Source organism: Bombina bombina, chromosome 6, assembly GCF_027579735.1.
Source record: "Bombina bombina isolate aBomBom1 chromosome 6, aBomBom1.pri, whole genome shotgun sequence".
Classification (NCBI taxonomy): Eukaryota; Metazoa; Chordata; class Amphibia; order Anura; family Bombinatoridae; genus Bombina; species Bombina bombina.
Window position 1 is genome coordinate 466,769,829 of NC_069504.1, and position 16,246 is coordinate 466,786,074.

At 36.5% G+C, this 16,246-nt stretch overlaps 1 protein-coding gene across 3 annotated transcripts in view; it reads right to left on the reverse strand.

The window, feature by feature from the left end:
• MYOT (myotilin) overlaps positions 1-16,246 on the reverse strand; it is a 206,454-nt gene that overhangs the window by 69,864 nt on the left and 120,344 nt on the right. For all 3 annotated transcript variants that reach the window (XM_053717252.1, XM_053717253.1, XM_053717254.1), the window contains 2 exons: positions 13,954-14,092; positions 11,192-11,290 (listed from right to left, as the gene is read on the reverse strand). In XM_053717252.1, coding sequence (XP_053573227.1) covers positions 11,192-11,290; positions 13,954-14,092 — 238 coding nt within the window. The remainder of the gene's footprint in view (positions 1-11,191; positions 11,291-13,953; positions 14,093-16,246) is intronic.

Sequence of the window (16,246 nt, forward strand, 5' to 3'; positions counted from 1 at the left end):
CATAGGTATTTTTGTGCTTGATTTCACAACTTGTACTATGTTTGTTGGGAGCTCAATGAGCCCTGTATGGCGTAAATATACTTACTCTACCAAAGTGGGACGGAACAGTGTTTTACTATATTATATATATTGCAGCATAATTTGCAGCGACTTGGTACTCAACAAAAGATCAATTATTTTACTGGTGAAAAGTTATATTCCATTCAAACAATATAAGCACGTGTGAATGCAATGACCCAAGCACATTAAAAGACGACTGTATATATTTACGCCATACAGGGCTCATTGAGCTCCCAACAAACATAGTACAAGTTGTGAAATCAAGCACAAAAATACCTATGCTTAATTTGAACTATCACATACTTTATGAGTGAATAAAGCAACTGTGCTTCACAATATATTTACTCTTTGTTTATACCGCAACTGAAGAGTTATAATTCAGTCAGTCATCTATAAACCAGCTTTGCACAGGGTGTGCAATACCTGAGTAAAGACTCTTGATAGTAATTCTAAGAAAGAACCCATAATGCTCTAAATAGTAGCAGCACATGTTATTTGTGCGTACCACGCAAATACTGTACAAAATCTAAGCTGAATAAATTTTATGGCAAGACAGGAGGCTTCATATTTTGCATAAAATCTTTACTACATCCAAACAGCAGCAAAGAAAACTTACAGAGAAAAAAGTAATAATAGCATAGTAACAAGACTGCACCAATCAGCACACAGCAGTCTAATAAACTGTAATGTAACATAGTAACAAGTCCAGCACTTCCTCTTTTCTTTGCTGCTTCCAGAGAGCAGGTCATGTATTCATTTTCCCCCTCAAATTGTAATGTATTGTGATTATCTTTGCTTAAGATCACTAATCTGTTTATCTGTGTTTAGAATATACTATAAACCATTATATAGGTTTCTTTCCTAGGTTCTTTAGTCTCTATTCTGTTTACCTTGTTTAAGACTTTTCTGTAAAACTATTATATATGGTTTCTTTCCTAAGTTCTTTATATTCTTATCCCTTTATGTTTCATATTCTTATCCTATATGTAATTGTTTTATATTGGAACAGGCAATAGGTTTACAGCCTGCTTGCCTGCATGATGTTTGTATATTAGGCCGGCTTCCAGGCCTTATATATGTTCTTGCAAAGCTTTATTTAGTACAGTGTGCAGAGTGTGTGTGGCAGTAGCCAGGCCTCCTTATTTCATAGAACTTCTTTCCATCAGGTGCCGTGCTTAGGACCCCCTTTTTTCTGCTGCACATTATATTAAATTTAGACAAGTCTGTATTTGCTACATTTGTTTTCTAGCTTGCCTACAATTAATAGGTTTTTCCTTGTGTGTTGTATTATCTTAGTATGATGTCAGCCTTATGGTCTAAGATTATATATAGTCATTTTAGGGCCATGTCACTCCTTTTCTAGCAGCCCCATCTGAGTGACCTATCTATTTATATAAAATCCTCTGTTACTTAATGATATGAAATCCTTTATTCCTTGCCTTCCAGAGCTTCCATATGGGGGATTTTTAGACTGTTTTAATCTAAGCCCTTTCACTTGTTAGACCCAGGTTTGATGGCCCTCTGGGTCTGACAGAATTAAAAAGTATTTCTTGTTATAAACTATAAAGTATTATAGACTCAGATGCTGATCTAAAGATCCAGTATTAACCTTTTAAAAGCCTGCAGGAATCTGTATGTAGGTGAATATTTGTGTGTGTGTATATATATATATATATATATATATATATACAGGTCTTTGTGTCTAGATGTACCTATGCACGTTTTTATGTAGGCATATGAAGCTATATTTATGTGTGCGTGTGTGTATATGTACATATTTATGTGTATATGTGTTCCTATACATGTTTTTATGTGTGTGTGTATGTATACACGTCTAGGTGTATACATGTACATGTTTTTATGTATACATATGTATGTATATATAGGCTTACCATAATTTTTAGAGGTGAAACTGGGACCACCTGGTGCAGTGCCAGGGGGGTGTGGTCAGGAGCGTGGTCAAGGGGGCGTGGCAATTACGGTCCTTTTAAAGTATTAGTTTTTATGTGTGTAATGATTCGTGGATACTCTACCCTTCCTCAGTCAAACAAGTGAATCACACAGTTTAAATAGACCATAACACCACCCCCTAGTGAAAAAGGCACCATTACGTTGTAATGGCAAATAAATCATTAATCTAAATCTCAGATTCTAAATAATGCCAAACATCAAGCATAATTATCACTTTCATAATTATCAATTTCACAATTTAATATCTGCAGTGTAATATGTGTTTTATGTGTCTAAGGAACAGAGCCAAATACTGATAAGGCATAAATACAACATTGAATGAAAGTAAAAAAGAAACAAGTACCTGCTAAAGCTGTTTAAGAGGCTACTCTATACCATAATGCAGGAAGATTACAGCCAAAATGCCATCCTGCATGAAGTAAAGCAAGATCCAGGCCAAAAATCCTGCCTGTCTGTACTTCCTAGTCATACCCATATGATTCCCCTAAACGTGTATCATCGGTGATGTCACCAGGGGTCAGGGGGGTTGTTAAATTCTTAGAAAAATAAACCAAGTAGTACTACAAAATAAAAAAAACCTACGCTGCTCACTCAGCCTGTATTACTAAATGTAAACTTTGAAGGACACGAACATTAAGTTAAGCAGGGCTGTATGTAACAAAGTACCAGCATCTAACTATACTGGAGAGTCACAGTCCAGTCATTTTGAATAATGTGTCCGGGTTTCAGGCGGTCTGAAACCCGGACACATGATTTGAAACCTGGAGGAGGCAACCCTACTGGGACAGAATGAACAACCGGGTGGGACACTGGGACAGCGCCTCCAAACCGGGACAATCCCAGTAAAAGTGGGACTTCTGGTAAGCCTATGTATATATACACGTGTGTATTCTGTCTCTTATGGCTTGGTTTGGAGTATATAGGAGCTTGTTTCACTTAAATAGTAATATACGTCCAGAAGTTAATGCCACATAATTTTTTATTCACATATATACGGATTCATTTTGGAAGCTTGTATTGCACAGGCTATTCAGTCTAAATTGCTCTTAATGCATCTCAATCAGAGCGCAGTTTTAAATTCCATACAAATTTTCCATAATATATATATATATATATATATATATATATATACATACATATACATTCAGCTGCTTCAGTTTTATTGAATATAAGGAGATTGTCCTGTATTAGGCTATATATATAAACCTATATTAGGGCTTTATTTTTGTTTTTTAGCCTATATGAGCCTATATTATAAGTTCTTTGGCCTGTTTTCAGGCTATATATTTTAGGCTATATTTATATAGTATTTTAGCCAGTATTATGGCTATATTAGATATAAGCCGGTATATAAGGTTTTCCTGAATATAGTAGATCTGCCTAATTGGGGCTTCATTGTATAATAAGCTTGTATTAGGATACTTTGAATATAAGTATATTAGGCTTTATTATATAATGAACTCTTATTAAAGGGACAGCCTACACCAGAATATTTTTTGTTTGTTTAAAAAGATAGATAATCCCTTTATTACCATTCCCTTTTTTTTTGCATAACCAACAGTTATATTAATAGACAGATAGCTCAGCATGCTAATGCACTGTGGCTGAGCTCTGTAGCAACCCAAGGGTTGCAGGTTCAATCCCTGGTGAGGTCAACTCAGCCTTTCATCCTTCTATATGTTTTACCTCTGTGATTACCTTGTATCTGGGCCTCTGCAGACTGCCCCCTTATCTCAGTGCTTTTGACTGACATGCAGTTTAGCCAATCAGTGCAGACTCCTAAATAACTCCATGGGAGTGAGCACAATGTTATATATATTACGCACATGAACTAGTACTGTCTAACTGTGAAAAAAACTTTCAAAATACTCTGAGCCAAGAGGCGGTTTTCAACGGTTTAGAAATCAGTTTGAGCCTACCTAGGTTTAGCTTTTCAAAAATTACACCAAGGGAACAAAGCTTATGTAATGACTAAAGTCAATTGGAAAGTTGTTTAAAATGTCATGCCCTTTCTAAATTATAAAAGTTTAATTTTGACTAGACTGTTCTTTTAAGGTTTATTAAATATGAGTATTTTAACCTGTATTAGGTTATTTTGTTTCTTAGTATTTTGGCCTGCATTAAAGGATTACTGTAGTTTTATTCTTGGCATATATAACAATTATATAAATCGGGTTATAATGTTCAAAGAAATAATTTGCACCTATTAACAGTTTCAAACGATCCTTCTAATATATATAACATTTTGTGATAACATTTTCTAATGATGTAGGCTAAGACAGCCCACAAATATGGGCTGTACAATCATCCGTATATTCAACCAATAATATTCAGCTTTTATAAATCAAATTAAAACGTTTAGTCGGCATCTCGCGCATGCACAATCTGATCAGAGCTATAAAAAAAATATTTCTTTCTTATGGCCACACAATAATAAGTTGCTCATTAATGCTAGGGAGATTCTATATCCGAACAGAACTCACCTTATTAGCGCAGCTCCGTCTCCCGCTCTGCAATTTCAATACAGAGAAACACAAGGTGATGTATTCTCTGACGTGTCAAAAGCTTGCGCAGGTGCATCTCGGATAATGTCCGCCATATTGGTACCTGGGTTCTCATGCAAGATAGGGCTAGGTGATCAGGTACCCACAGAGTGGGTTTGGAAGTCCGGATTACTTTGTGAATCAATTGCAGGCAAACAGTAAGTTATTACAATGTATGTGACATTGTTAAGTGTCTTATTTTTAAAAGTTTTATCTATTTTTCAAACTTTGTTTTTTTTTTTTAGTTCAGTGTCCCTTTAAGCTGTATGATATAATAGTCTATATTAGGTTTTTCAAATACATATATTAACCCTTCTTAGGCTTTTCTATATAACTATATTTTAAGCCTGTTTTAGGCTATTTTAAATCTAGCTATATTAAGCCTGTATTAATTTGCATGGCGGTATCTGTTGACGCTATTTAAATATCTGATAATAATAATAAAAATAAGACTCTATTAATTAATCTATTAAGGTTATATTCTGTAACTATTTTAAGCATGTATTAAGGCTCTATTTAAATATAACTTTATTTAGCCTGCGTTTAGGCTATTCGAAATTCAAATTTTAGCCTGTTAAACTTTTCCTTCTTCCGAAGAGGTCTTTTTGCTTACATTTTTTTTACCTTAGCTGTCGCCCCATTTCTTTTGAGGTGGATCATAACCCTCTCAACACACTCCAGAACTGTCTCCCATACTTCAGTCTCTTTCAGCCTAGTATCGATGTCACTTTCGCTCTCAAGCGGCTTTGGAAGCCCTCACGCCCCTCTCCCGGGGCGAAGGTGAATATTGGATTGGTTTACGCTATACTATCTCTTTAATGTATTTTGTCTATCTCCTCCGGTGCTGCGCTGAGAGTCCATGCGGACGCGTGCCTGACCAGTGACTAGCTCGGTCATGCGAGCCGCTGCTCAGCCCGACACTGGTTTCTCATTGTGGTTTTATTTACTTTACTTTCCTAGTTTTATTCTTCCTTTGAAAATGTATTTTCCTTGTGTATTTCTCTTCTCTATCCTCTTCCTTCTTCTAAGTAGTTTTTTGCCTTTGAAAGTTTGTATCAGCCATGGCCAACGTATTAAATCATCCTTAAGCCCTTTTCAGAGGTATCCCTTAATTCCTATGAGACTTGTTCTAAACTCTGTAGCTCAATATCAGAGTCTCTTGTATCCTCACAATTGGTTTGGGAAGAGCCTATATTTCCCAGTCTCACATAGAGGCATAACTCCAGCTCAAAGGCTGTTAGCCCCTTCTCTGGGCTTTTCACATAGGGGTGATAGAACCTCCTCCCCAGAGGTAAAATGGGGTTTAAAGAACCCTCCTTCCCCAGGGTTTTCAAGAGGGACATCAGAGCTTCGACTCTGAATTTTTTTTTTTTTTTTTAAACTGTTCATTTTGCTTTGAAATTTTTTATGTAAGTGTTTTAAAAATGCAAAATATGAAGCCTCCTGTCTTGCCATAAAATTCAGATTATTATAGCCTATGGTGAATAAATAATCTTGATTTTATTAAAGACAGGAGGCGAATATTTTCCCACCCCTCTTTTCCCTCCCAATATATATTAATAAGATTTAGTTCTGTGGAACTTTTATCTAAATGATGTTATTGCTGTTGATTTTCCTTTACTGGGATTGTTGTTACTTTGCGTTTTTTCTCTTTTCAGTGGATTTTATGTTCTCCCTTATCTACGGACCAGGTCATCTGTTGTTTCTCCGTTCCTGGGTATCGCTGTTCCATTTTGGTCTAGGATGGATATTTTGGAGTTTGTTCTCTTCATGATTGGTTCCGCTGTCTTATGATCAAAGAAAAGAGGAAGTGCTGGACTTGTTCATTACAGTTTATTAGACTGCTGTGTGCTGATTGGTGGAGTCCTGTTACTATGCTATTATTTTTTTCACTGTATGTTTTCTTTGCTGCTGTTTGGATTCAGTAAAGATTTGATGCTAAATATTCGCCTCCTGTCTTTAATAAAATCAAGATTATTTATTCACCATAGGCTATAATAATCTGAATTGTCCTACTATTATAGATTGTTGTGCAACAGTATACTACTAGATTTAAAGGGGCAGCACTTTCAGCATTACATCACACAGTGGCAAATGGTGCCCTATTTGCAAAAACATAATATAGCTACTTAAAAAAATTGAGATCATCTTTACACTGATGGATCCTGTGTTATAATAATACATATACTTCAGTATACAAATATTCACGTTAAATCCAATATTTATAAGTCCCATCAGGGAATGAAGTAATCATACGTCATTATCTCCCACAGCAAGTTTATGTGTGTATCACTTGCTGTGGATTTAGAATTTATTCAGTGGCCTATATACACAAGGGCAAAGTGATCACAATATCCCTGTAAAGACTTATAATAGTAACGGTAATTACAGGATTACAGTGCTTTTACAATCACAGCACGTGTGGATATGTGTTTCATACCAATATTTATAGAAAGTCAGAGCTTATTGTAAGCCTCAATAGAAGAGTGAATGAATACTGTCTTATTTTAAGACATATTTGTAAATTGAATTACACTCTTTTCAGTTACGTCAACGCTACTTGTGAATAATACTAATGCAAATTCAAGTTTCTATGTGTTTTTAAATCACACACACTTACACTTTGATTTTATAAAAAAAAAAAAAAAAATTTGTACTAATAAAAGTTATGTTTTAATTCTAGAACCTAACCTATTGGTTAGTTTTCGTTCAGTTTGATGTCCAACACTTTATGGGGTATTAGAAGTGCTATAAAAGTACAATCTTTGAGTCCTAATCCTCTTTGTGATTTAGACTAGTTCTGCAACTATAATAAAGTTATTGCCCCTATTCCTCCGCACCCCAACATCGCCCACACTATAATAAAGATAATAACCCCTATTCCGCCGCTCCCCGATATCGCCACCTCTAAATAAAGTTAGGGTGTACCAGCTAACCCTTGCCAGGCGGATAGGAACCAATACAGATATATCTTGTCCCACTCTATGAGTGATGTGCTCCAACCATGGAATGTCAGAAGCAGTAGCTATGCTACCCAATAAGGTGCCGAACCAATGCTTGTATTAAAACAAGTTGTTTATTAAAAACAAATAAAAACAAGTGACAAGCAGTGGTTACAAAAGATTAAAAAAATATAATGCAACGCGTTTCTCAGCCTTAGCATTGGCTGTTTCATCAGGCATAAAGCACCTTCTAACTGACATCCTATTCAAACTACTTCTAACCAATAATAGACAAGTACACACCCATAAAGGGGCGTGTGGAATACCATATCCAATCCCAGTGTCACATTCTCTGACATCACCGCATTAGACCAATCATATGGTGTTAGCCAACTCCTATATGACGTGTGGTGTGTGTGCCAATCAAAAGCCAGCTTGTATTAAGTCCGTGTTGATGTGAAATTCTCACAGTAGAAAATTAGTTATTCACGACCCTCATTGGGGTGTAGCCTAAGGACGTGATATAGTGTATTTCAGCTATAAGTATCTAAAGGTACTAAATGTGACTAACATGATGTGATTAAGGTCACAATCTTCAATGTAAGGGAGCCTTTTCAAAATGGCGTCCCTTGCGTTCCTATTGGCTGATTTGATTTTTGAAATTCAAATAAGCCAATAGGATAAGAGCTACTTAAATCCTATTGGCTGTTCAAATCAGCCAATAGGATGAGAGCTACTGAAATTTTATTGGCTGATTTGAATAGCCAATGGATGAAGATAGAAGATGCCGCCTGGATAGATTAAGACCTCGCCGTCTGGATGAAGCCTTTTCGCCGCCTGGATGTCCGGACTTCAGAAACTGTAAGTGGATCATAGGGGGTTAGTGTTAGGTTTTTTTTTTACTTTTTTGGGGTGTTTTTTTTTTTAGATTAGGGTTTGGGTGTTCTTAAAAGAGCTAAATGCCCTTTTCAAAGCAAGAAAAAGAGCTGAATGCCCTTTTAAGGCAGGGCAATGGGTAGGTTTTTGTTAGAGTTAGTTTTTTTTATTTTGGGGGGTTGGTTGGGTGGTGGGTTTTACTGTTGGGGGGTCTTTGTATTTTTTTTCTGGCAAAAGAGCTGATTTCTTTAGGGCAATGCCCTACAAAAGGCCCTTTTAAGGGGTATTGGTAGTTTATTGTAGGCTAGGGTTTTTTTTATTTTGGGGGGGCTTTTTTATTTTTAGATTAGATGTAATTGTTTTTATTTTGGATAATTTCGTTTGTTATTTTTCGTAATTTAGTGTTTGTTATTTTTTTGTAATTTAGTGTTTTTTATTTTTAGTAATTTAGTATTTTTTATTTTTTGTAAGATTTGTAGATTTAATTTTTTTAGTAGTGTTAGTTTTTTTTAATGTGTAATTTCATTTATTTAATTGATAGTTATTTTAATTTTACTATAATAGTAATGTTAGTTTAATTTATAGTTTAAACTTAAGTTTTTTTAATTTCCCTGGTAAGTTTTTATTTATTTTAAGATAGGGATATTCTAATTTTAATTTAAAGTTAGGGGGCTGTTTATGGGTTAATAGTTTAATCTATTTTTTGCGATGCGGGGGGCTGTCGGTTTAGGGGTTAGGTTTATTTATTTGCAGTGATATGGGAGGCCAGAGGTTTAGGGGTTAATAACTTTTTAGTTTATGGAAGGGGCATATTATGGCCTAGGCCAACAATGCCGGTGCCTAATGCGGCAGATTTTGGGGGTGGCACTTTTTAACATAAACTACATTAGAGCTTAACAATCTGGGCACTACCGGCGCCTTAAAATGAGACCAAGATATCCTGGTTTAGACGCAAAAGATACGTGTCCTAGAATGAGACCAAGATGACTTGGTCTTGAAAGGATCCAGCTTCAAATTTTAGGGGCAGCTGAATCCTATATAGGCTGGAAACTGCAAGAATACTGCATGGTACTGCCACACAGCCCCCCTTATGCTGTTCTCCTGCAGCCAGTGCCAAGAACAAGGTACGTGGATGCATCTGCAAGAGTGGTGCACAGCCCACAGACTATAGAATTACCAGCCTCTACTACACCTGCGCCTCTTACCCACATCTTCCCACAGGAGCCCCAGGGGGACCGGTCCCCATCCTTCCAGGTAAAATGAGCAGCAAGTGCTTCTCCAAGTTGATGCCATTTGTATGCTGGGTGGTTGCTTTAATTGCCCGTCGCAGTGGCCGGCTCCTACAGCTGCACATGGAGACTAAGGACCCGGTAGCTTCCTGCTCAATAACCTCAGACACCATTCATATGCAGCTGCTGCTAATGCTAGCTTAGAACCCAGAGCTGTTTGTGCTGCAGGTAGGTGTAAGGGCAGGGTTCATTCTCGCTTTATGGGGTTTCTTGCAATAAATAATAAAAAATTACCCTTTAGAAAATTCCATATTTTTTATAATCGTTCTTTCTTATCTCTTTTTTTTTAGTCCCATTTATTACTTCCTTTTCCTGTTATTCTACTTCTTGTACCTTAATAGAAGTAATTACAGGGCTGAATTAAAATAAAAACAAAAGGGGAAATTATTTATTTAGTAGTGCATTTCATGAGCCAATTTACTTAGAGCTATTTGCCTTTAACATCCGGTCATCAGGTCCTCCAAGTCAACTACTAGAAAAGAAAAAATACAAGGTGGATATCTGCCACCTCAACATTGTACCCCGAAGCTAATATGCTATGTTTAAATACAAAATTAGCCATCAATAAAGTGATCTGTAGGGCACACATCTTTAACCAATTGTAGTAATAACAGTGTCCCCTGGCACCCAAGGAGTTAACCTATCTAATTAGTGCTCTGGTCACCCCCACTCTTTCTCCCTCCCTCCTCTTCCTTCCTTCTCTCATCTTATTTACTTTGGAAATGTCATGTCAAATAAAAAAAATCATTTAAAAAAAATCATAATACACACCCCTCTTTGTGCTGCCTAGGGCAGCACAAAACCTAAATACACCACTGAGTGGCGGCGATGTCGGCGAGCGGCAGAATAGGGGTTAATATCTTTATTATAGTGTGGGTGATGTTGGAGTGCGGGGGAATAGGGGTTAATAACTTTATTATAGTGGCGTGATATCGGGAGCGGCAGATTAGGAGTTAATAAGTTTATTTCGGTGGAGGCAATGTCGGGAACGGCAGATTAGGGGTTAATAAATTTATGCAGGTGTCGGCGATGTCGGGGGCAGCATATTAGGGGTGTTTAGACATGGGGTTTATGTTAGGGTGTTAGGTTTAAACATAACTTTTTTTTCCCCATAGACATCAATGGGGTTGCGATATGGGGATCGTCATTCCGCACTTCAGATTTTTTTCTAACACGCTCTCCCCATTGATGTCTATGGGGAAAGCGTGCACGAGACGTATTCTCAGTGATTGGATTTTGTGCGGTATGGAGCTCATCACAAGGCAGCTTTTTAAAAACTTGTAATGGCAGCGCTATTGAGGATGAAATAACACAACTTTTATTGCGTTCGTTTTGCACCCTCTATAGCGCAAAACTTGTAATCTAGGTGTAAATGAGTTAAGAAAAAAAAATATTTAAATTCAAAGTAAATTGTTAGATTAATCTTTCTCAGAATAAAATAAAATATACCAACAGTTTTTATTTTAATTGTTACATCAGTGCATTGAATTTTGTATTTTCTATAAAATACCTTAGAATCACTATGGCATTCTGTTTGTTCTTCAAATACTGATGAAGCATTCTGAGGTCCCAGAAGCCTACGAGCCATCCTTTCTTCATAAGTTAACCGCTGTATAATGGGATGACAACATATCAGTATAATAAAGCAGTAGCATAGCTTTCATGCAGTAGTTTTCACCACAAATCATTAAAAATATTTAACTAAATACCTAAATCTGAGCATGATTTTTTCATTGGTGGTTCTATAACTTAAAGGGACAGTCTATATCCCTTTATTATCATTTCCCCAGTTTTGCATAACCAACACGATTATATTATTACACTTTTTACCTCTGTGATTACCTTTTACCTAAGCCTCTGCAGACTGCCCCCTTATTTCCGTTCTTTTGTCAGACTTGCAATTTAGCCAATCAGTGCCGACTCATAAATAACTCCACAGGAGTGAGCACAATGTTATCTATATGGCACACATGAAGTAGTGCTGTCTAGTTGTGAAAACCTGTCAACATGCACTGAGATAAGAGGTGCCCTTCAAATGCTTAGAACTTAGCATATGAGCCAACCTAGGTTTAGTTTTCAACAAATAATACCAACAAATCAAATTTGATGATACAAGTAAATTGGAAAGTTGTATAAAATTGCATGCCCTATCTACATCACGAAAGTTGCCCCTTATCTCTGTGATTTTGAAAATAGTGCATGTTAGCCAATTAATGCTGGTTCTTGTATAACCATTATTATTCTTTACTGGAGTGAGCACAATGTTATCTATATGGCACACATGAACTAGCATTATCTGGATACTGTGCAAGATTTAAAATGCTAATTGAAAGCACTTAGATAAGGGCGGCCTGCAGAGGCTTAGAGGTTATAAAGTATACTAATATAACAATAATGGTTATGCAAAACTGGGGAATTACTAGTAAAGGCGTTATCTATCTTTTTTTTAAAAAAAGAAAAGAAAAAAAAGTGGGCTGTTCCTTAAAGCCTAGATCCAATGCAAGACAGAGCCAGAATAACAGCAGACAGCAGCACTTTTATTATCAATAGCAGCAGACAGCAGCACTGTTGTTATCAATTGCAACAGACAGCAGCACTGTTGTTATCCAAAGCAGCAGACAGCAGCACTGTTGTTATCCAAAGCAGCAGACAGCAGCACTGTTGTTATCCATAGCAGCAGACAGCAGCACTGTTGTTATCCATAGCAGCAGACAGCAGCACTGTTGTTATCAATAGCAGCAGACAACAACACTGTTGTTATCCATAGCAGCAGACAGCAGCACTGTTGTTATCAATAGCAGCAGGCAGCAGCACTGTTGTTATCAATAGCAGCAGACAGCAGCACTGTTGTTATCCATAGCAGCAGACAGCAGCACTGGTGTTATCAATAGCAGCAGACAGCAGCACTGTTGTTATCCATAGCAGCAGACAGCAGCACTGTTGTTATCCATAGCAGCAGACAGCAGCACTGTTGTTATCAATAGCAGCAGGCAGCAGCACTGATGTTATCAATAGCAGTAGACAGCAGCACTGTTGTTATCCATAGCAGCAGAAAGCAGCACTGGTGTTATCGATAGCAGCAGACAGCAGCACTGTTGTTATCAATAGCAGCAGCCAGCAGCACTGTTGTTATCAATAGCAGCAGACAGCAGCACTGGTGTTATCAATAGCAGCAGACAACAGCACTGTTGTTATCCATAGTAGCAGTTCTCTCAGTACTCTCAGTAGGAGAGCGTACAATTTTACATAAACGTTATACTTGGCAAGTACTATTATGTGAGACACCATTGCACTGTATCAAAAACAAATTTACATTCTCACTGAGTTGCCCCCACCACACACTGTAAATAAAGGGACACTGAACCCCAAAAAAATATTTTGTGATTCAGATAGAGCATGCAATTTTAAGCAACTTTCTAATTTACTCCTATTATCAATGTTTCTTCGTTCTCTTGCTATCTTTATATAAAAAAGAAGGCATCTAAGCTTTTTTCTTGGTTCAGAACGCTAGACAGCAGTTTTTGATTGGTGGATAAATTTATCCACCAATCAGCAAGGACAACCTAGCTTGTTTACCAAAAATGGGCCGGCATCTAAACTTACATTCTTGCATTTCAAATAAAGATACCAAGAGAATAAAGAACATTTGATAATAGGAGTAAATTAGAAAGTTGCTTAAAATGTCATGCTCTATATGAATCACAAAAGAAAAAAATTGGGTTCAGTGTCCCTTTAAACCTAACCATGACCTTCCCAGTTACAAGTTGGCCTAACTACTTTGTCAATAAACCCACTCACCAAAATTAACGCTTTCAATGACCTATCCACTTTAGTGATCTATAAACACACTGTCCTGGTGCACCCATCATAAATGTCCTTAATCTCACTGATCTGAATCCCCTGTCACAACTAAATATTACTGTAACCTCCCCACCACAAATGATCATTTTCGCAAATTATGTTGATGGTTGACCTAATTCCCACCAACTGCAATAAACCATAACCATATGATCTCCACAGTAAACAATAATACTAATAGCTGACCCTAGCCCCTCTCCTCTACTATCCTAAACAATATCCCCCATTACAACCCCATTACTCTAAGCCTCCCCTACACAATTCCCACATCAGGAACTACCCCCAGTATATCTATAAAGGATAAGTAAATGGTCCTATCTAGCAGGTTGCATAGACCCTTATTTTCTGGTGTAAACAGCATTAAGTCAGATGTGTTACATATACATCAAGGCACAAAACTAATCCTTAACATACCTGATTTCCGTTATGCAGGACGTTTTCTTTGCATTTCAGCTTCCTTTCCAGGTCTTGAATCAGGGCATCTTTTGATCCTTGTATGTCTCTTTCAGATATTTGCTGCTTTACTATTTTCTTGTTAGGTGACTTTGGACAACTAAATAATCAGAATAAAATGCCAGACTAAAACCCAATTTATAGCAACAACAAAAAATGTTTCATATTCAATTTATACAATTTATCCGGCTATTGTTCCTTATACTTCTCTTTTGCTTAGCTTGCCGGCTAATTGTGTTTTAGGTTTGCACCAAAAAGTCTTTTTTTATTTTTTTATTTCTCATTTAAAAATTCATTGTCTGGTTAACAAAAGCAAGTGACCAGGACATCTCAAGGAATCAAATCCATAGCATTGTATAGAAATTAGACATAAACTGCAGATTAGCCCATGCCCAGGGATCCATTCAAACAAATACCTACTTTTTACACTATTCTTTACAAAGTATTAATCTGTTTCACTAAGGTATGATTCATTTTAAATTCATTCTAAAGGTATTTACATTCATTTGTATTATCAAAATACCAATAGGATCCACATAGGGGGTCACTATTCACCAAGAATTTGGAATATAACATGAAACTATTAATTAATATTTTTGTTTTATCGGTTAACAGATATAGGGCTAGATTACAAGTTGAGTCAGAGAAAGCGATATTTGCGCTCAACTTAGTAATACCATCGCATGAGGTGCAATGTGAACGCGACCTCACGTTCGCATTGCACAGAAGCTTTGCGCCACAAGAGCCTCCTTACATAGGCTCCAATGGGAGCCTCGTTCTCATGCCATAAGACACGGCATGACAACTAGCGCAGCGAAGGGGGTAAATCACGCAGCGATGGGCAGCAAATATAAATATATATGAATATATACATATACAGTACATCTATGTGTAATATGGGTATATACGCATATTTACACAAATATATATGTATATAATCATATACAGCTATATTTACAGGGAGCACACAGTTCCCATTTTAGTGCTGGTTTTTTTCTAACGCTGCACACCCGCCAACTTTAAACGCTCATAACTGATTTTTGCAATTTTTTTTTTTAAAAAATAAAGCTAAATTTTTTTGTTACTAAAAAAAGTATAGTCTTTATTTTGGGGCTAATTGGGGCACTTTTAGCAAATTTACCAGAGATCTGATCTCTAATTAATTTTCTGAGCGCTAATTGCTACCTCGAGCTCGTAATGGCAGGTTATTTATCGCATGCCATAGTACCTATAGTACAATTATTTGACTAAAAATATTCTTTGTCAAAAATAAATAAACCATTGTCTAAATGTGAATTGAAGCAATATACTGTACTTGTATCATTACAATATATTTGTATTATCCCCTCTTTTAGTTTTGCAGTATAAAGCAATGCAAGTAGTACAGCAAGCAAAGTACTAAGCAATTAAATACACGATATAAGGGTGGGTACAATATATTAACATAACGCTTTAAATAAGCTATATTTAAAGGGACAGTCTAGTCCAAAATAAACTTTCACGATTCAGATAAAGCATGTAATTTTCCAATTTACTGTTATCAGCAATTTTGCTTTGTTCTCTTTGTATTCTTATTTGAAAGCTAAACTTAGGAAGTTCATATGCAAATGTATAAGCCCTTGAAGGCCGCCTCTTCTCTCAGGTAATTTTGACAGTTTTTCACCACTAGAGGGTGTTAGTTCATGTGTGTCATAAAGATAACACTGTGCTCACGCATGTGGAGTTCCAGTGAGCCAGCTCTGATTGGCTAAAATGGATGTCTGTCAAAAGAACTGAAATAAGGGGGCAGTCTGCAGAGGCTTAGATACAAGGTAATCACGGAGGTTAAAAGTGTATTTATATAACAGTGCGGTTATGCAAAACTAGGGGATGGGTAATACAGGGATTATCTATCTTTTTAAACAATAACAAATCCTGATGTAGACTGTCCCTTTAAGTTATAAATAGTGCTCTGCAATACTTTTCTTTTGAGTTTTATTTTTCCGGATCTTGGTTTTTCTGAAATGACTCCTTAAAGGGACAAAAAAACCTTACATTTTTCTTTCATGATTCAGATAGAACATACTTTTTTAAAACAACTTTCTAATTTACTTCTATTATCACATTTTCTTAGTTTTCCTGTTATCCTTTGTTGAAAAGCAAGAAGTTAATTTCAGGAGCGTGCATGTGTCTGCAGTACTACATGGCAGCAGTTATATAACAGTGTTATAGATTAGCAAGAGCACTAGACGGCAGTACTATTTCCTGTCATGTA